The sequence below is a fragment of the Rattus norvegicus genome, chromosome 5, assembly GCF_036323735.1.
Source record: "Rattus norvegicus strain BN/NHsdMcwi chromosome 5, GRCr8, whole genome shotgun sequence".
Lineage (NCBI taxonomy): Eukaryota > Metazoa > Chordata > Mammalia > Rodentia > Muridae > Rattus > Rattus norvegicus.
The window spans coordinates 157,518,322-157,539,000 of NC_086023.1; the positions used below are offsets into that span (position 1 = coordinate 157,518,322).

Consider the following 20,679-nt stretch of genomic DNA (forward strand, 5'->3'; position numbering starts at 1 on the left):
GCTACATGATACATAGTATAAAAAACTAGAAAATCTCTGTAGCGGCTGTGCAACACAATGAGTGAACTGGACTTGACCTGTCACCCCCAGACTGGGCATCAGGCCATTGCCTTTCTGTGACTGAGCTAAGGTTGGGCAGGAGGGTGAACAGCCACAGGGCAGCCTGCAGAACTCGTTTTTCTTGCTGCATGTTAGCTGAAGGCTGTCACTGCGCCAGACTACTTTTCCAGAACCTTCTAGACACATAATCTCCTTTTGGCCCTGTGGGCTAGGGGAGGAAAAAGGGAGGCTGGGTGTGGGTGCAGTTATGTTGGAGGCTGAGGAGCAGCAGTACGGCTGAGTGGGAGGTCCCCAAACTAGAATGGACTTTGACCTCTTGCTATTCTTCTGAGGTCTCTGGGTCCAATTCATACCATGCTGGCTACAGTTTCTATCTGCAGACCAATGTATCAGTGATGGACTACCATGGGTTCATGAACATGGTTGAATGCTCAATACAGTGGTATGTGAGGTGTGTGTGGGCATCGCTCATAGAAGAAGAGGGGAGGAATGGTTCTGTGTGCTCACTGCTGGGAGAGCTGGGTGTTCTCAGGTCTGATGGGCTGTCTCCTTAATTAAAGATGGGGCTTGGCTGTAGCCCAGGGGTTAGAGCACTTGTCTAACATTCCTAAGGTGCTGGGTTCAAAGTCCAGCAATGTCAGAAGAAAATAAAGAAGAAAAAAGAGGGATGGGGGACAGAAAGATTCCCAGATAAACATTGAAGAAGCCAGAACCTCATCATAATTACAGTAGACTTTGCTGAGTGTCCCTGGGGACTCTGCAGGTGTGGACTGTTTTAATTTATCAGGGATATCCCTTAGGGCTAGCAAGATAACTCAGTGGGTAAAGTGTCTGCTGTTCAAGATAAGGACCTGAGTTTGAATCCTAGCACCCACTTGAATAGCAGAGCACATCAGCAGACATCTGTAATCCCAGGGCAGAGTGGGAAGAGCAGACAGGTGATGGCTGGAGCCCACTGGCCAGTCAGCTATGCCTTTTGGAGAACATCAGGTTCATTCTGAGACTTTGTCTTTAAAAATAAGGCCAAGAGCAAAGGAGGAAGATCCTGGCCCCCACCTATGCACACACACAAGCATGCACACTTACGCACCAATCCAAACACATATTACTCAAGACATCCCTCCATCTGGGGCTCCTGTCTTTATTTTCCCTCAGTGAAGCAAGGGTATCTTGCTGACCCCCACTCCTGAGCCCTTTTCCCATCTTGGCTTTCCACACATCTCGGTTAAACACCTCAGTCAGGCCAAACTCTGAAGTTCCCCAGATCTTGAACCTGTAGCCTGCAGGGCTGAACCTCTCCTGGGTCTACAGATGAGAACCTGCACTTGTGGTCTCTGTGTGACTGTAGTGACGAACATGACAGGATTCCCACCCTCACAAGGTCAGTGGCTTAGTGGGACCCTGGGAAGAGAAAGAAGAAAGATGTAGGGTCCTACTATAGGTACAGTGACATGAACCCATAGTGGGGTGCAAAAGGAGGACTCTTTGCCCATCCATCCATCCATCCATCCATCCATCCATCCATCCATCCATCCACCTATCCACTCATCTACTCATCCATCCATCCATTCACCCACCCATCCACTAGTCCATCCATCTACTCATCCATTCATCCACCCACCCCTTGACCCATCTCCTCATCCATCTATCCACACATTCACCCACATACCCATCCATCCATCCATCCACACATCCACCACTCATTCTTCCATCCATCCATTCACCACTTACCCATTCATCCATCTACCCATCCACTCATTCATCCATCCACTCAGCCATCATCCATCTACCTATCCATTCTTCCATCCATCATCCATCCATCCATCCATCCATCCATCCATCCATCCATCCAACCACTCATGGTCCCATTCACCAAATGTATTGAGTGCAATCCTGTGGCCACAAAGATAACTCATAAGTGAAATGGATTTGGGTCGAGCCTTGGTAGAGCTCTGCAGCCCCGGGGCAGCCAGCCCTTTATTAGAGGCCTGCTCCTCTGAGGGAAGTACTCCAGGTAGCTTCACAAAGCCGCTCCAGAGAGGGAGACAGGGTGAGAGCTGCATTGGACTGTTACGCTGTCCAGCCTCGGGGGCTAGATAACTGGGTTTGGTCCTGACTCTGTCTCCTTGCCGGTGTGATCTATTGATCACGACGCCTTCATAATTTAATTCCCTTTGTTTACCATCCTCTCTGACTTCCCTTGGGGATAGGTAGAACTTACTGGAAAATGTATTTTTGGTTCAAGCCAAGGGATGAGGAAGAAGCACACCTGATCAGGAGAATGAGCTGCATTATATCTCTGACTGCGGAGGTCCCAGCCCATCCCCTGGAGGCCATCTGGGATGGCCCTGCAGCGTGGTCCTCACCTACAGCAAAAGAAAGAGCCTCTCCAAACTAATCAGGGTTCTACCACTGCGTGGCTCCCTCCTGGATGGACACACAAAGGCCCTGTGGTAGGAGAGCACTAAGGAAGGTCTAACTGTGTGACTAAAGTTAGCATAGAACTCTTCCTTCTCCTACTGTCACCCCTCCAGAGTTGGGGTGACCCACCTGTACCACCATGCATGGCCAGGAGTGTGAGAAAAACAGGAAGGACCGGCTGGAAACAGTATGAGAGAACAGATGTAATGAACGAAGGAGGAAGGTGGTCATGGGCAGGCTTGCAGTGGGATGACAACAGCTCACAGAAACCTTGCCCAGACTCCCCTGGCTTGCAGAAGGCCATGGGAGAGGCTGTAGCAGAACTGATCATAGAAAAGAGCTGGTTGGTAGAATAACATGATTCTCTAAGGCCAGGTACCTCAAGCCGGTAATCTCCCAGAATCCCTTGTGCTGGGAATTCTTGTGTAGAGCAAATGAAGACCTACAAGGGGGAGGAGCCAAGAGCTTGGCCCAATAGGACAAAGCTTTGCATGGCCAGCCAGGCTAGGGTCTGCGTGCATCCAGCCTGATGCTCAGGCCCTCATTCTTGCCTGTGCAGCAGAGCAGTACCCCCAAGCAGGTACTTGTAACCTTTTGACATGACTACATGAGGTTGTCATTAACAGAGTTCGGGCTTGAGAACAGCATGATTACATTAGAAAGTAAAACGGCTGAAAGAATTCTAACAATGATGTAAGTAAGCTTATGATTTGGGGTTGAGCTGTGTTCACAGCTGTCTGGCAGCGTGGGACCTGTGGGTGGAGGGTCAGGGAAGCCTTCAGGGGAAGCAAGACTTGCAGGCAAAGCTGGGCCCCAGCTGGGTTTGCAGAGTATCTCCCAGGGCGAGGCTCCCTGTGGGGATATGAGCCTCAGGAATAGGCCTCAGAGATCCCCATGGTGGCTCTGAAGGGTTTCAGAACACTGCCGCCTCCCTGGTGGGAGCAATGTCAGACTGAGAGGGGTAAGCTTCCCCCCTGCCACTGGGGGTTGGAAGAAAAGCTCTCTCTACACACAGAGAACCCTGAGAGCCTCCAGGCCACTAATGGAAAAGTGCATGGGTCTCCGAAGATGATAGGGTTGTGGCAATTTGGGCTTGACATGCTGAACCCCCTGCTGGATATCTTGTGTAGGGAGAAAACAGCAACTGCAAAAGCAGGCCAGGAGTACCTGTGGGAATCTGTTTAGGCAAAGCCCATGGAGAAGGTGTGACTGCAGCCTTAGTCACCCCCTCCCCGCCATACCCCCACCCCTGCACAAGAGTCAGGAAACCCATCACTTCGTGGAGACTCAGGCATTACTGAACCTGGCTTTCCTTCCAATGCTCCAAGCTTCCTCCTGATTTGGAAAGATTGGAGCCCTGGCTGCTCTCTGTTGGGAATGCTCTTTCTCCAGAACTCTGAATGACTCTCTCCTTTGTGTCAGTTGGACAGTCAGTCATTCAACACTTCTTTTCAGAGAAGCCTTCCTTGACTAGCCATGGCAGAAACAAGATACCTTCTCCACATATATTTATGTGGGGTGTGTGTGTGTGTTTGTGTGTGTGTGTGTGTGCATGCGTGCGCGCGCATGCGCGCGCGCACAGATGTCCCAAAAGGTCCAAGGGGTCAGACACCCTGGGGCTGAGGTTACAGCCCAACATGGGTGCTGGGAACTGAACTCAGATCCTCTGCAAGAGCAGTAAGTGCTCATAACCCCCAAGTCATTTCCCTAGTCCTGTCCTTCTTAACCAGAAGCAACAGAACCCTGGAGTGTTAACTGAACAGCCAAGCAGCAGCATGAAGTCTGTTTGCACCCTGCCCCTAATGGAGGAATGGCTATTCCAGTCATCACTGGCCAGTGATGTGTGAAGGGATGGGTGAGTGGCTTCAAGGCTTCTCCCAAAGGGAGGAGGACCTATGACCTCTTCTTCCAAGTGACCCTTCTGGCAACCTGCTCTGAGTTGGTGAGGCAGAGTGAATGCTCACAGGAGGTTCAGCCATTAGGAGGTTCAGGAGCAGAGCCCTGGTGATGGGCGAGGCAGAAAGACCTGGAGAGGGCTGGAGGGATGGCTCAGTGGTTAGATGGCATCTACTGCTTTTCTAGAGGACCCACTTTGGGCAGCTCACTACCACTTATAACTCCATTTGAGGGGACTGGATGCCTTCTTCTGGCCCCTAAAGTCACTGCACACACATAGCAGACAGACAGACAGACAGGCAGGCAGGCAGACACACACACACACACACACACACACGCACACACACACACACACACACACACACACACGGTGAGGTTGAGAAAGAGAGAGGTGGTGTGCTTAAACCCCTGTCAGTTTCAACTGTGGTTACACCCAAATGAACTCCTGCATTCTAGAACCTTCTAACCACCTGTACCTCTGTCCTTGTACCTTGCTTGTTATAGGGTGACATGATGTGTTTATCCTGTCGATGTGTTTAACCTGTTTTACTGTGGTGCTGTGTCTTCTCTGCCTCAGGCTCATGGGCAAGCCAGGCGAGCCCAGGGTCTGCTCTTCCCCTGTTCTCTGTACCCAGCTCAGGACACTTGTGGGAACGAAAGCTGAGTATGCATGCTTCAGACATTGATCCGTGTGCCATCGGAACTGCTAGGTACCATGCTCTCTCCAGAACATTCGCACCCTTACTCTGAGGAAGGGGAGACAAGAGCACTGTCTGGGAACTTTAGGACCTCAAAGTGGCCAGGCCAAGACTTAAACACAAACCTGTGTTTTCAACAAATAAACTTCTCTCTGTTCCCCAAAGCAATTATGAAATTGTAGCTTTGATAGAAAAAAAAATCCAGGCTCCCATGACTCAACGGCAAGACAAATAAGCCACTTAAAAATGGGCAAAAGGCTTTAATAAACATTTCACCAGAGAAGATAAACAAACGGCCCGTGAGTGAAGCAAAAGACGCTCAGCACCATTTGTCCTCAGAGAAAGTAAAATAAAATAAAATCACAATGAGAGCGAGACTCTTCCCATGGCTTAGGCTGACAATTGAGCGTAAACAGAAAACCAGTGGGACAAGATGGTTCAGCTGATAAAGGTGCTTGCTGCCAAGCCTGAAGACCTGAGTTCGATCCCTGGGACCCACATGGAGGAAGGGAGTGCTGACTCCTGAATGCTGCTCTGTCTTTCATATGCACGAGGCGGCATTTGGCATCCTCATGCTCCACCCCCAATTTTTAAATATAATTTTAAAATGTTTTAAATAAGCAAAGACAACATTGGCCACAATGCCTGGTGGCACACACCTGTGACTCTGGCCCTCTGGAGGTAGAGACAGGAGGATGGGGAGTTCAAGGTCATCCTTACATAGTAGGTTCAAGGCTTTCTTGAGCTACATGAAACTCTCGTCTCATTTAAAGTGGGTTAATTAGTTGAAAATATGTGTGTTTAGTCCATCAGATCCCGTCAAAGGAAACAGCCATGCATTCTTGGGGGTCTAAGAATTCTTGCAGGTTGCATGCAAGGCTCTGGGTTCAATTCCGAGCTTGCTTGTTTCCTCCAGGGGAACAATGAAGCTTTGACCTCATCGATGAGATTGTGAATTCAGCAAACACATGGTCAGGGTGTCTTTTCACTACAATGAAACAAGACAATGAGATAAGTAGGAAGTTAAACTCAGTTTGCAAGGAGGTTGCCTCCCTGAAGATCTGCAGAGCATCCATGTTTGTGTGTGTGTGTGTGTGTGTGTGTGTGTGTGTGTGTGAGAGAGAGAGAGAGAGAGAGAGAGAGAGAGACAGAGACAGAGACAGAGACAGAGCGAGAGAGCAGTGGGGGGTATTGTTATAGTTACCTATCCATTTGTCAGAGTCCATCTAGTCTCACCTGGAAGACCCACGTCTTGTTATGCCTGTGGGGAATGATCTTGACCAGGTGAATTGTAGCAGGAAGACTCATCCGTCCACTGTGGGTGTCACCATTCCCTGGCAGGGATCCTGCACCGTGTAAAATGGAGCAGGGGAGCTGGGCAGCGGCATGCATTCATCCCTCTCTGCTTCCTGACTGTGAAAGCGATTCGATCAGCCTGTCGTGCCTGTATTAAAGGGCTGTATTCAGGTTCCTGCTGCCTTGCCTTCCACTGTGCTGGACCACATCTGGAACCTTGCCTTCTTTTTTTTTTTTTCCGGAGCTGGGGATCGAACCCAGGGCCTTGCGCTTCCTAGGCAAGCGCTCTACCACTGAGCTAAATCCCCAACCCCGAACCTTGCCTTCTTAATAGAGCAACTGGAAAAGAAACTAGGACAGAGTTGATTTGTTAAGACCACTTCTTGAGCTGTAGGACTCTGTAGAGTTGATAGTTTTTTGTTTTCTGGGTTTTTTTTTGTTTGTTTGTTTGTTTGTTTTTTGTTTGTTTTTTTTTTGTTTTGTTTTTTTTGTTTTTTTTTAGTTTTCACATCTTTATTGGAGGGCAACAGGGACGGGACCGAATCCATCAGCAGAAGCATTTGCAGGTTCTTGAGCCATTCCAAGCTTGGACCAGAGGCTCCTGTGGATGGTGAGCACATCAGCCACTGGGTAGTTGTAGGGTATGGCCCTGTTGATCATGCTAGCATACTTGGTGTAGGGGTTAATCATTACAGCGAGGCCCCAGACAGTGACGGACACCACCAGCACCGGCTCCTTCGCCCAGGCATCCTTAAGGAAGGCGGAGGTTCTAGCAGCCATCTTGGTCTTGGACCGAGTTGACAGATTTTTTGAGGATGCTGTATTGTGTCCTGTTTTTTTCATCCTGAAATGGTATCACATTTTCTTCTGCTACTTTGAGGTTTTCTTTCTTTCTTTTTAATATTTACTTACTTATTATGTATGCAGCGTTTTTTGCCTGAGCGTATGTATGCCTGCAGGCCAGAAGAGGGAATCAGCTTCCGTTACAGATGGTTATGAGCAATCATGCGGTTGCTAGGAATGGAACTCGGGTCCTCTGGAAGAACAGCCAGTGCTCTTAACCACTGAGCCATCTCTCCAGCCCTCCGTGGTGGTTTTCAAAATATGGGTCTCGACTTCTAGGTGGACTTGAATGACCCTTCCACAGGAAACACAGATATTTGTATTCTGATTCATAACAGTAACAAAATTACAGTTAAGAAGTCACAACAAAAATAATTTCATGGTTGGAGGTCACCACGGCATGAGGAACTGTATTAAAGGGTTGCAGGTTAAGAAGGTTGAGAACCACTGATCTAGCAGGGCACTCTTCATCAACCAGAATGTATTTTATTTAACAACCTCGCTTCACTCGAATACTTAATTCCTTCCAATTTTTCCCCTAGGACATGACTCTCAGCCTCCCTGGCAGGTGAGACAGCAGGTGCAGCCACTCCCCTGTGTACACAGTGTGACTGTCCTAGCACACCTGGCTGCCTGTCAGTTGTCCATCAGCTGGAGGAGGAGAAGCCACAGGGTAGCAAACACTTGGGCAGATTCCACAGCACTTCCCACTACTCGAAGACCCCTCATGGACACTGTGAGGGACTCAAAGGCTGTGGCTGGGGAGTAGCCTGCCCTCCCTTGGAGATCATTGTTTCCACGCATGCCTCTTTCTCTGCTCCTTGCTGTTTTTCAGAGCATGGCCAGAGACTCCTGTCTGGTCAGGACAGGACAGACAGGTCACGCAGCTGTGTCCATCAGAGCATTCTCAACCTTCCTAACGCTGAGACCCTTTAATACAGTCCTGCATGCTGTGGTGACCCCCAACCATAAAATCACTTCCTTGCTACTTCATAACTGTCATTTTGCTACTGTTATGAATATATGAAGGTAAATATTTGATACGCAGGATTCGATGATATGCGACCCCAGAGAAAGGGTCATCCGACCCCCAAAGGGGTCAAGATCCACAGGTTGAGACCTGCTGCTTCAGAGGATTCTACAGCCCCTCTGCCGCTTGCAAGGGCATGTGGCTGCAAGCCGGAGATGCCAACCCCAGTGATTTCCAAACCTTCCACTCAGGCAGATGCCAGTCCCCCGGGGACACAACTCCTGCCGGCTGCTGCCTTTCTCTTTTGCATCTCAGGAGCTGTTGCTACCGGAGCTCAGCTTAACCTTGAATCCCTGTGATCGTCACATTTTCTTAACAAAGTAAATGATTTGAATTTTAGAGAATTTGCCTTTTGTTAATAGTATCTTGGGGGCACCCTCCGGTTGTGTCATGGTACCGGAATGGAGCAGTACTGGTCCAGTTCACAGGGGAGAAGATTCTAGGGAGGCCCAAAGGACCCTTGGAAAAGCCCCTTCATGAAATCCCCCGCACCGGGGCCTCAGGCAAAGTCCTTCATTTCTTTAATGGGTCAAATAAACACTAAGCTTCCCACCAGAGCATCGATTGACGGTAGATTGCATTTGTAGGTCAAATACCGTGGTACGGCAAAGCAATGCGCATCAGATCTGGACCCCTCTCTTCCCCTCCACTCCCCTCCTCCTCTCCAGATGTATAGATGACCGTATTTCCCAGATGCTTTTATAGCCAGGGGCCATGTGGTTCGTCCAGGTATTGGAATGCAGGTAGATAGAATAGGTTCCAATCTCAAGCACATCTTGGGGTTAGGGATGTGTCTCAGTTGGTAGAGTGTTTGGCCAGCATGTAAGAAGTTCTGGGTTCTAATTCCAGTGTAACTTAAACCGGGCATGGTGGATACATATCTGTAATCCCAACACTTGACGGCGGGGGACAGAGACAGGATATCAGGAGTTCAAAGGTCATCCTCAGCTACAAAATAAGTTAGAGGCTAGCCTGGGCAACACATGAATTCCGTATGCTCTGCTTTTCCTCCCACAGAAACCCCAGAAGTTGGGTAACAGTCTCACAAAAGTGAAGTTTCTTCCCTTAGCCTGGGCCCCTGAGTATTTGGGACAGAGATGCCAGGCAGCCTCCGTCCTAAGGGTGACATGGGGAGAGGGTTCTTTTCTGCACTCTGAGGCTGACAGGGTTCTTCTGTACTGAGCCCAAAGACCTGGTGCAGATCTCTAGCACTGGGCTGTGTCCGTGTAGGTGCTCACACACCTTCTGCCTTAGTGGCTGACATGGTTGTCAACCTTACACCAACGTAGAAGGACAGGAGCCATGGTGCATGTGCCACCAACCTGAGTAATCCTTTCTGCCCTAAAATAGGGGACTTCTGGTCCCCAGAGCTGCACATGGCCACGTTGTAGGAGAAAGAAACAAAGGGCCTTTCATTGGTAATAAATGATTGTTTTAACAGCCAGTCCTGAAGGGGGTCTAACTTCCTCTTCCCCTGCCTGGCTTTGTCTTGGAGGGACCTGAGTAGGCTTGGATTACTCTCTCCTCTCCTCAGGAACCTCACAGAACTATGGCTACCAGGCTGTCAGGCCGGAGAGGGGATGGGAAGTGGGGTGTGTGCTGACTGGATTTCCAGCATCAACTTAGCCAAGCTGTGGTGTCTGGAGGTTTGGTCAAGCATTAGCCTGTATTCGTTGATGTGATTAGAATCTAGATAGCAATTGACTCTGAAGATTGCTCTCAACAATGGGTGGGCCTCGTTTCTTCCGTGGAAGACCCCAAAGAGCAAAATCTGAGGTTTGGGGACTGAAGATTGTCCCATGCAAATCCCACCTTAGTTTCCAAACTTCATACATACGGGCCTCCACATCTGTGTGAGCTAATCCCTTAAGACAGCCCCTCTCCCCTACCCAAGACCACATCTGTCTGTGCTCAATGACAGCATCAGAAATGCAAGCACCATTAAAGCAGAGACCTCCTCTTCCTGTAACTTGTTGTGTCTCTAGGGCTTCCCATTTCTGCAGGGCCCTGGCATGGTTTGTTGAGTGAATGAATGACCTTTTAGCAGTGCCTGCTGTAGGCTCAGACACAGGAGCTTGTTGCCTGTTTGTTTCACAGCCACTCAAGTCCGCAGGAGAACTTTGCTCAAGGTGACTCGTGTGAGGGCCTCTCTGGCCCCAAAGACTCTATTGTCTATCCTGATAAGGGCTCAGGAGCGCTGGGGAAAGCACCTGAGAGGACAGATGACCCCTCCCCATATTTTTAGGGGATGCTTTCACCTTCCGGCAGGCAAGGTAGACGTCTTTCCCTGACGGGCACCCAGAGGACCCACCACCTTGGGCAAGGTCTGAAGTGTATCTGTCAAGAACGCCCAGCTTCCTTCCCAGGCCTCCCACAGGGCTGCTACACAGCCCACCTTTGATTGACAGGTTGTTGACTGACTGGAAGAATGTCCAGAGTGTGTGGAGAAGGGAGTAGAGAAGCTGGGTTTCCACGCCTGGTTCTTCTTCCTTCCTGGTAAGGTTAAGGTCACCATGGAACTCATCTGAGTCAAGGGTCTGGAGTCATCCTTTACCTCCATGGCGGGCCTGGTTTCAAGGCCCAGGTCCATCTAACTTCCTTAGAGGAAGGCTTCTTCCCATCTCCTTGTCACTGAGCCTCTGTGGTACTGTGGGCCTGTGGAAACGGCTGTGTCTCACTGCAGCCAGGCCTGGTTTGAGTCCAGATCTTGGCTCTGGGGACATAAGATTATTCAGAGTGAGCTCAAAGGAGAGGAGAGAGTCAGACCCTCGCTGAGTGTCTGTTCGGCACCAACTTATGCTTGCACAGCTCTACAGAGGACTGGATGTTCAGTGAATGCTCAGTTAACACAGGCTTCCAACTGCTTCTGTTGTGGCAGTGGGTGACTGAGAGGGTCCCCACAGCTAAGCCCACTGTGCTTATCACCAACGTCTGCATCTCCCTCGGTCAGCATCAGCAGAGAGTCAGCAGGCCAGGTGGGGAAACCCCAGTTCTCAGGGTTCATGGGAGCTTAGCAGGGCCCAGGGATGCACTCCTAGTGAGCAGTGTAGAGAGAGGACGCTGGCTGCCGAGGGGCTACTCCCCGGTCTTAGGATTTCGAATCTCAGCCCGTGCCTGCACAGAAGACACCCAGACACCATGGTTCCACATGGAGGGGTTTTAATGAGAGAAGAGTAGAAGAGAGGAAAGGTGGCCGGCCATGGGCACATGGAAAGGGGGCAAGAACAGAGAAGAACAAAGAGCAAGAGGGATAAGAGAAAGCAAGAGGGAATAAGAGAAGGAGGAGGGGGCAGCAGCCCCCTTTATAGTGTCAGGCACAGCTGGCTGTTGCCAGGCAACTGTGGGGCGGAGCATACCTGGCTGCTGCCAGGTAACTGTGGGGGCGGAGCTTAAACAGAATACTAACACAAGGGGAGGGGAGAAAGGTGATGGAAGTTGGGGTGGGGGTGGGGTTGTGGACATAGCCAGGTAAGAGGGGAGGGGCTTGGGCTTATTCTTTCTAGTTTCTGAAGAACCTGTCCTTTTCCTCAGAAAGGTTGGTGTGTGTCTGTCTGTGTGAATAACCATACACACACCACACACACACACACACACATATGGTGTATATATGATATATGTGTGTATGAATGTATGCATGTCTGTGTGTATACATGCTTGCGTGTCCATATATATGTATGCATGCTTCTGTGTGTTAGTATTAACTGTGTATGTGTGTTATGTGTATGTGTGTACGTGTATGCAGTCTACATGTGTCTGTATGACATGTGTGTATGTATGATGTGTGCATGTGTATGCACATTTATGTGTGTACACGTATGTATGTATATATTCGTGTTCGTGTATGAGTGTGTTTTGTTTACCTTTGTCACGGTCAGGAGCTGGCCCTTGTCGCTCCCAAGCAAGGTTGCCTTGCCAGAGAGTTCCCATGGCTGAGCGCAGGGCCAGGGTCTTGCTGGACTGGTGATTCTGGGGGCTCCTTAGGTCTGTGCTACTTGGAGCGCTCACACCTCATGTGCAGGCTCAGAACAGGTAGACTCGCCTCTGTATCAGAAGCAGGAGAGGATTAAGAAGTTAAACCTGTCACGGGGGAAACGCAAGTGAGTTCATGAACGCACTGCAAAGCCACCCGCAAATGACTTCTGGAGCAAAGGCTGCTGATTACCCACGCCTGGGCTCCGCTCTGCCCTCCAGGACCAGACACTTCCACAGGCTCAGGGAAGGGATGGGTAGGACTGCACACAGCTGAGGCTTGACTTCTGGGCTGGAAGGGAGGCAATCAGGCTAGCAGGATGCAGAGCTGCGGTGGGGCTGCAGGAGAGAGATGGGGGGTGGGGCTTGGCTGTAGCTCCAGGTACAGAGGTGGAGGTGGGGGAGCCTCCCCTCAGGCCAGCCTTGGGGTGGGGGATGGGTGGAGGCCAGGGATGAACATGCCCTCCTCCTCACCAAAGCCCAGAAGCTCCTGGTGGAGAGATGATGACCACAGTATGGCTACTCAGGTGTCTGTTTATTGTCATTGCTTTGTTGGGCACTGAGGGCGAGAAGTACCCTCATGTGTTGGTATGAGAAGAGTCATTGGTTATTTTGATTTTAAACACCCGGTGGCCTTGTAACCTACAAAGAAAGGACAGAGCGGGACCGGGAGCTGTGGAGTGGGAGAAGGTGCAGAGGGTACTGAGGCCTTCCTGGAGGAGGCAGAGGTAAGCTTGAACATCACTTGCAGCAGTAGCTTCAGTGAGTGCTTTCCCATGTTCCCATACCCTTCCCAGCATGCTCCATGAGTTTGTGCTTCTCATTTCCAGAATGACCTAAGGTTCCAATATGACCTCTACTTCCTAAGATGGGGAGGCTCAAACAGGCGGCTGTAGTTTGCCAGATCACAAAATCACAAGATACGAGGAATTTCAAGAAAGAGGAGAACTGGGGAGAGGAGGAGGGTGGGTGGGAACAGGGTACCGAAAGCCTGGAGACCTTGTATGTGAGGTCTGGGTGCTGGGCAGGGGCAGGGAAGGAATAGAAAGTACCAGCAGGCGTGTGAGGAGCAGAGTCTCCCACCACGAAGAGGCTCGGTCTTTCGGGGGCAGAGAGCCGGGAGTTAAGCTCTGGATGACCCCCATGCCTCAGTTCAGGAAAATGGAGCTGACACCATCCAGAGCCCAGGTGGGCATGGGCAGAGACTACACATCAGGGAGGCTGTGGAGGCCCCGGAGGATGGGGGATGAGACACAGCCAAGTGGGGAGCCCAGGGAGTGGAGGGGGAGTCAGTGAGCATGGAGGGGGTAATGGGCCTGTGAATAAGCTCACTATTCCTGCAGTGTGGACGGCCTTGGCCACTTGGGCTCTGGCACTGGGCAGGAGTGGCTCATGAGGGGTCCTGGAGTTGAGCTCTGATTGGCTCTCTGCATAGGAAATGCTGCTAAGCTTTGCAATCAGCCCCTGATTTCAGGTCTCATCCTGGAAAGGACCCCAAGACACATCAGGGAATCAAGGCACTAATGTACATTTCCTTAACACTTTTATTACATATTGTGTGTACGTGTGTGCACGTGTGCACGTGCAGTGGGCATGTGGCAGTCAGAGGATGGCTCTCTCCTTCTGTCTTGTTGGTCCAGGGGATAGGACTCAGGCCATCAGGCTTGGTGTCCGGTGCTCTTACCCACTGAACTGTCCCATTGGCCTCACATACACAAATGATTGCTTCTCTGAACTTTTTAAAGGAAAAGGAAGAAGAAAAATATTTATGTTCTCAAATAACAGTCAGGGGCTCTGGAGAGATGGTTCAGTGGTTAAGAACATTTGTTGATCTTACAGAGGACCTGGGTTCATTTCCCAGCATCCCCATGGCAGCTAATGATCACCTGTAACTCCAGCTCCAGGGTTAATGGACATCTCTGGCTTCTAAACGCACTTATACTCACGAATACATGTCCACATACAGACATATAAATATATAATTTTACATATTGTTTATGTATATACATTAATGTTAATGTTAAAAAATTAACACAAGCCACAGCAGTTGTCAATTATAAACTCAGTTGCATGTTACTGGAAAGGGGAGGCAGCAGCCAGGGAAACTGAGGCATGAAGAATTTCCAGGCCTCAGACTGAGGCTAAAGGCTCCTGTCAATCACAACTTTGCTGTGCACTCACAAGTGACCTTGTCAGTCACCTGGCACCGTATACACAGTCTTGGGGTCTCCAGGCTGGAATCTGCAGCCACACAATAGCTTAGTGACTTAGGGCACATTCCAGAAACTTTCCGTGCCTGAGGTTCCTGGTGTGCATCATGAGAGTTACAGAATGGAGGTACGGTCAGCTAGTGCAGCTGTGGTACTGGATTTGAACATAGGGGTATAAAGCCCATTGCCTTTGAATGCAGCCATGGAGGACACACACACACACACACACACACACACAGACACACACACACAGAGACATGCACAGACACACACACAGACAGACACACACACACAAACACACACACGTACACACGCGCGCGCACACACACACGCATGCACGCACACACACACACACACACACACAGCACAGCACAGTGTCACATGTATTGGATCACACTGTGCCCTACCATCATATCAACATTCCACTCAGTGGCTTCTGCAGAGAGAGGCCGAGTCTCTTGATTGTAGCCTCACACCAATGCTTCAGTGGTGCTGAGAACACCTTGGCCTTGGCCATCTACTTCATCCGGCCTGGCCAGATCGACAGCCGCTGACCCACTTCACACCCAGGCTATTAGAAACCATGATCTCCCTGAGGGCGAGAGGAACTGAGGTTTAGCATCCATTCGTTTGTTCAGCAAGAGTACTTAGCACTCACCAGGCACCAGGGTCCCAGCCCTGAGGAAGACAGACCCAGGCCTGGAAGGCAGAAGATGGCCAAGTCCCTCCCGTCACAGATAACACAGCATTGGGGCAGAGATGGTGTGATCTGAATAGGCATGGCCCTGTAGACTCCTGAGTTTGAATGCTTGGCCTATAGGGAGAGGCACTGTTAGGAGGTGTGGCCTTGTTGGGGTAGGTGTGGCCTTATTGGAGGAAGTGTGGGGGCGGACTTTAAGGTCTTCAATGCTCAAGCTCCACCCAGTGTGGCACGCGGTCTCCTTCTGCTACATTCCAATCAAGACGTGGAACTCTGTTCCTCCAGCCCTATGTCTGCCACGCTTCTCGCCATGATGATAATGGGCTAAACATCTGAAACTGTAGGCCAGTCTCAAGTAAACGTTTCCCTTTGTGAGAGGTGCCATGAGCCTGGCCTCTCCTCACAGCAGTAGCACCCGAACTGAAGCGGATGGAGAAGCTGTTCCTCCGACAGGGTGGTTCTAAGCATGAGCCACTGACGGTGAGAGCAAGGATGGCCCCTCCTCCTGCGAAGCTGGCGGAAAGACCCGACAAACCACAGCCTGTGTAGATTGATGACTGAGAGCTGCAGGGTACTTATCCCGAGTGTCAATCACACGCAATTTTAAAGCCATAACTTACCAAGTAGTGTACAGACCGTCTGAAAGCTGTGGGCGTTGCAGGCTAAGCCTGGAACAGAAGCCCAATACTTCTAAACGCTGCTAAATGGAAGCGAAGCAAAGAAAACCAGCTACGGGAGTGGAAGCCAGGGCCCTGCCAGGCTAGGCAAGCCCTCTACTCCCCCATCTCTACTCGGACTTTCTGTTTAGTCTTGAGAAAGGACTTTCTATGTAGCCCAGGCTTGCCTTAAGGTTTATTTTTATTTATGAATATCTGTGTGGGTGTGTGTGGGTGTCACGGTACAATCTTAGGCCACAGAGTCCCTGAAGTACCAGTCACAGGCGACTGGGAGCAGCCTGATGCAGAAGCTGGAAACTGAACTCAGATTCTCTGCAAGAGCAGTATGTGCTCCTTCATCCCAAACTTGCAATCCTCCTGCTTCAGTCATCCAACTCCCTGGGATTACAGATGTGTGCCAATGAGCCGGATGTCAAAATCTGACCATTTTCAAGTCCTGGAAAAAAATATCACATACAGAAAGCTCACCTCTTGTATAACATTATTTAAAATATTTACGTAAGGTATCTGGGCAATATGACCACACTTTTGCAGTCTCCGAACTTGGAAGGCTGTGGTCAGAGGGTCATGAGTTCAAGGCCATCCTGGAAAATGTGAGACTCTCTCTCAAAAAGTTTATATATACATATGTGTATGTGCCTGCATGTGTGCATGTGAGCGTGTGTGTGCGTGTGCGTGTGTGTGTGTGTGTATGTGTGTGTGTGTGTGTTACCTTCAGGCTATGCCTTTCACATATAAGGTAACCATGAAACATGAATGAATTTTACTTTTAGATTTGGGCCCTTCCCCAATATACCTTTTCATGTATACATAAATCTTTCAAACTCTAGCAAAGTCCAAACATCTCTAAGCTACAGTATTTCAGATAAGAGAGACTCAACTTTTACTATATAATTTCAATTCTACAGACAAGGAAACTGAGACTTCGGACATTACATATACTGGGCCACAGGGCGCTAACTCTAGGACTCTCTAAGCCTTCCCTGGGGTGACCAGGCATTTCAGTGACTGATAAGTTGTTCATTCTTGTTCCCACTGTCCTGTTAACACAGTCGCTCCCAGGGAACTCTGTGGTCCCCTCGGTAAACAGACAAAGCGTATCCACCTCAGGAGGAATCGGGTGGAGATCCAAGGGAGATGGTAGGTCAAACATGCTGAAGGGAACCAGAGTCCTTTCAAATTCCCACAATGCCTCACAAGAACTCTGAAAACCACAGCCTTGGCCAAGGGGGAGGGAGGAAAGTCATTTAAGCAAGTGGAGAAAAGCAGCTTGGAGTTCTTCCTCCTGCAGGATTGTTGGGGGGAGGGGAGGAAGACACCGGGCCTAGGGCTTTGGCTTGGACCAAGCTTGTGAGCTGTAGTAGGATGGGCTCTTTCACTGAGGGTTTTAGGAACAGGGCTGCTTGACAGGCTGTGCATGGGGTTCTCCAAGGGCAGAGGCTGCAGAGTGAATGAGTCAGGATCCAGGAATTAGGGCAGCCCTGAGGCAAATGCATGCTGGCATCCTTGCAATAACTTGAGGATGCACCTGCCCCAGGGATGCTGTACTGACTGGTTTTGTGTGTCAACTTGACACAAGCTGGAGTTATCACAGGGAAAGGATCCTCCCTTGAGGAAATGCCTCCATGAGAGCCAGCTGTTAGGCATTTTCTCAATTAGTGATCAAGGGGGGAGGGCCCCTTGTGGGTGGTGCTGTCCCTGGGCTGGTGGTCTTGGATCTTATAAGAAAGCAAGCTGAGCAAGCCAGGGGAAGCAAGCCAGTAAGACACATCCCTCCATGGCCTCTGCATCAGCTCTGCTTCTTGACCTGCTTGAGTTCCAGTCCTGACTTCCTTTGGTGAGGAGCAGCAATGTGGAAGTGTGACCTTTCCTCCCAACGTGTTTCTTGGTCTTTCCTCCCCTTTCCTCCCCAACTTGCTTCTTGGTCATGATGTTTGTGCAGGAATAGAAACCCTGACAAATCAACTTGGTACCAGGGACTGGGGTATTGCTGTGATAGGCCTGATCATGTTTTAGTTTGGAAGAATGTGGATTTGGGACTTTGGATTTGGAAAGCAGCAGAATGCTTTAAATGGGGCTTGATCTGTCATCATAGTAGGAATATGGAAGATTTTGTTGCTGGGAGTAAATTTGAACCGTGCTCACCTGGCCCAAGAGGTTTTAGAGGAGAAGAATTTCAGAATGTGGCAAAAAGACTGTTTTGTGGTATTTTGGTGGAAAATGTGGCTACTTTTTGCCCTTTTCTGAAGAGTCTACCTGAGGCTAAGGTGAAGAGATTTTTATTAATTGCATTGACTAAGGAAGTCTCAAAAAAGCCCAACAGAGATTTCATTCTCTGGTCAAGTCTCATGAAGAGCGTTTTGAACAAGCGTAGCAAGCCTAGAAAGGAAAAATGTAAAATATATGGTTTGAGTATTAAAGGAACACCAGGAAGTAAAATGGAACTGAAACTAGGAGATAACAGATTGTGGTAGTAATGAACTTGGGGCAAGATTCCACCCAGCTAAATTTATGTACAGGTATGGGGTACAAGCCTTTAATCCCAGGAGGCAAAGACAAGCAGATCTCTGAGTTCAAGGCCAGCCTAGAACAGAGCAAGTTCTAGGTGAAGAAAAACTTTAATCGCAGTGCTTAGGAGACAGGCATGCAGATCTATGAGTTCAAAGTCAGTCTACGGAGCAAGATCCAGGACAGCCAAGGTTGGGCAGTGAAGGAATTGGAAAAGGGAAGCTAGTGATAATGTAATAGAAAAAGGGGGCCATGTTCCAGCCACAGCAAGCAGCAGAACTTGGCAGGTTTGGCTATGTGGCTCTGGCTTTAGAGTCCAGAATAGAGGGGACTACTAGGACAATTGATGCTGGTTAGCTGGAGCTAAGAAATTAGTGGTGATTAAGAAGAGACCAGCATCACTGAGGTGAAATGTTCTAGGAAGTGTTTTCTGAAAGCATGAAGAAGCTGTGTTCCAGAGATTGCCAAGGTTGTACCTTGTGCTACAGCTGTACTTGGTAATGTGTAAGAGTCACCCAGGCGGTACTGGTTTTGAAGGCATGAAAAACAGCTGAGGCTTGGCACTGTGAAAGGCCAGGAAAAGACACTGGTGAAGGTGCAGTCTCAGTTGTAGTTGACAGCCCAGAACTGAAGGGGTCATGCAAAGGATTTGAGGCTTGGCACCAAGAAGGGAAGCTATAAGAGGCTATAGGTGAAGCCTAGTTGCAGCAGAAGACCCCACCATATTGGAGATGCCAGTACCATGGGCTGATCACCAAGAATAGTAGTGGCAGTGGAGTGGATCACTCTGAGGTTAGAGTGCTATAGAGGGCAGAGCTGGAGTAGTGAAGCCAGTCCTTTGGAGGAGCCCAGAAGATCATGTGTGGATTCCCGACATTGAAACAAGAAGCTGTAACATTGAAGTTGCCTTGGAAACTCCAAGATGTTTGAGATGCCAGAACTGTGGGCTGTCTGCTGAGGGAATAGAACCAGCCCAGGAGAAAGAAGTTTGTTGTGGTCAACAAAGGTAAAAAGGAGTGGAGATCTGAAGACCATTTTGACATCAGACATGGAGACGCAGAGTTTGGTGTTTGCCCAGCTGGTTTCCTGTCTTGCTCTAGGAATTACAGTTAAGTGATTGGATGAATCTCAGAAGAGACTTTGAACTTCGGCCTTTTAACATTGTTGAGACTGCTGTAGACTATGGGGACTCTGGAAGTTGGACTAAATGGATTTTGCATTATGCTATGCTTATGTGTGGTCCTCATAAACTCATATGTTTGAATAAGTCCATGGGGGCCAGGGAGTGGAATGTGATGGTTTGTATAGGCTCAGCCCAGGGAGTGGCACAGTTAGAAGGTGTGGCCCTGTTGGAGTGGGTGTGTCATTATGGCATGGGCTATAAGACCCTCACCTTAGTTGCCTGAAAGTCAGTCTTCCACTAGGAGCCTTCGGATGAAGATGTAGAACTCTCAGCTCCTCCTGCACCATGCCTGCCTGGATGCTGCCGTGCTCCTGCCTTGATGATAATGGACTGAACCTCTGAACCTGTGAGCCAGACCCAATTAAATGTTGCCCTTATTAAGACTTGTCTTGGTCATGGTGCCTGTTCACAGCAGTAAAACCCTAACTAACACAGATGAGGAGTGTAGCTTGAATGTGGGGAACTGCATCACAACCAGGCAGGTATAGCCACAGCCCCAAGGAGAAGGGAGAGGTCCAGGTCCAGCTGCTGCTTAGATAGCCTGTGAGTTCACAGAGGCTTCTGAGGAGTCACCGGCTGCCTAGGTATTGCTAAAGGAACGGTGAGATGTGGGATTTTTAGAGGGCAGGGTGCTAGGACAGTAATCCCAGCTATTCAGGAGGTGTAAGGTGGGACTATAAACTTAAAGTCAGACTGGGCCACAGAGCAAGACTTCATCTATAACTAAGACTTAAAAATGAAAGAATTGTGTGTTGCAGGGGCGGGGCGTGGGGGTGGAGTGTCCCGCATGTTGGCTTAGCAGGTAAAAGCACTTGGCAAGCGAGCCCGACAGACTCCATGAGTTCTGGCCCAGAACCCTAGTAGAGTAGGAAGGAACTGACTTCCCAAAGCTGCCCTCTGCCCCATAGATGCGTGCCGTGGCCCACACTGGCCAACACATATATAATAATACATATATTTTAAAAAGTACCGGGGTATGATGCTCATTTTACAGACTCCTGGTCAAGGACATATGTCCCTCCCTGTAGCTTGGGCTGCCTCACACCATAGCTTTCCAAAGGACACATCTTAGCATGACAACTCAGGCTTCCATCGACAAGACAGTGGTCTTAGCTTTTGTTAGTCTAGCTTTGAAATTGCAGGGTTGTTGGGACCTAGTGATGCACACCTTAGTCTCAGCACAGGTGG

At 49.5% G+C, this 20,679-nt stretch overlaps 1 protein-coding gene across 1 annotated transcript; it reads right to left on the reverse strand.

The window, feature by feature from the left end:
* Positions 1–3,350: 3,350 nt before the first annotated feature.
* LOC120103106 (NADH dehydrogenase [ubiquinone] 1 alpha subcomplex subunit 3-like) lies at positions 3,351–8,725 on the reverse strand. Its single transcript, XM_039111498.2, is given in 4 exon segments — positions 3,351–3,413; positions 6,881–6,966; positions 6,969–6,986; positions 6,989–8,725. Coding segments are annotated over 4 exon segments (393 nt in total). The 5' UTR covers positions 7,215–8,725.
* Positions 8,726–20,679: the final 11,954 nt, after the last annotated feature.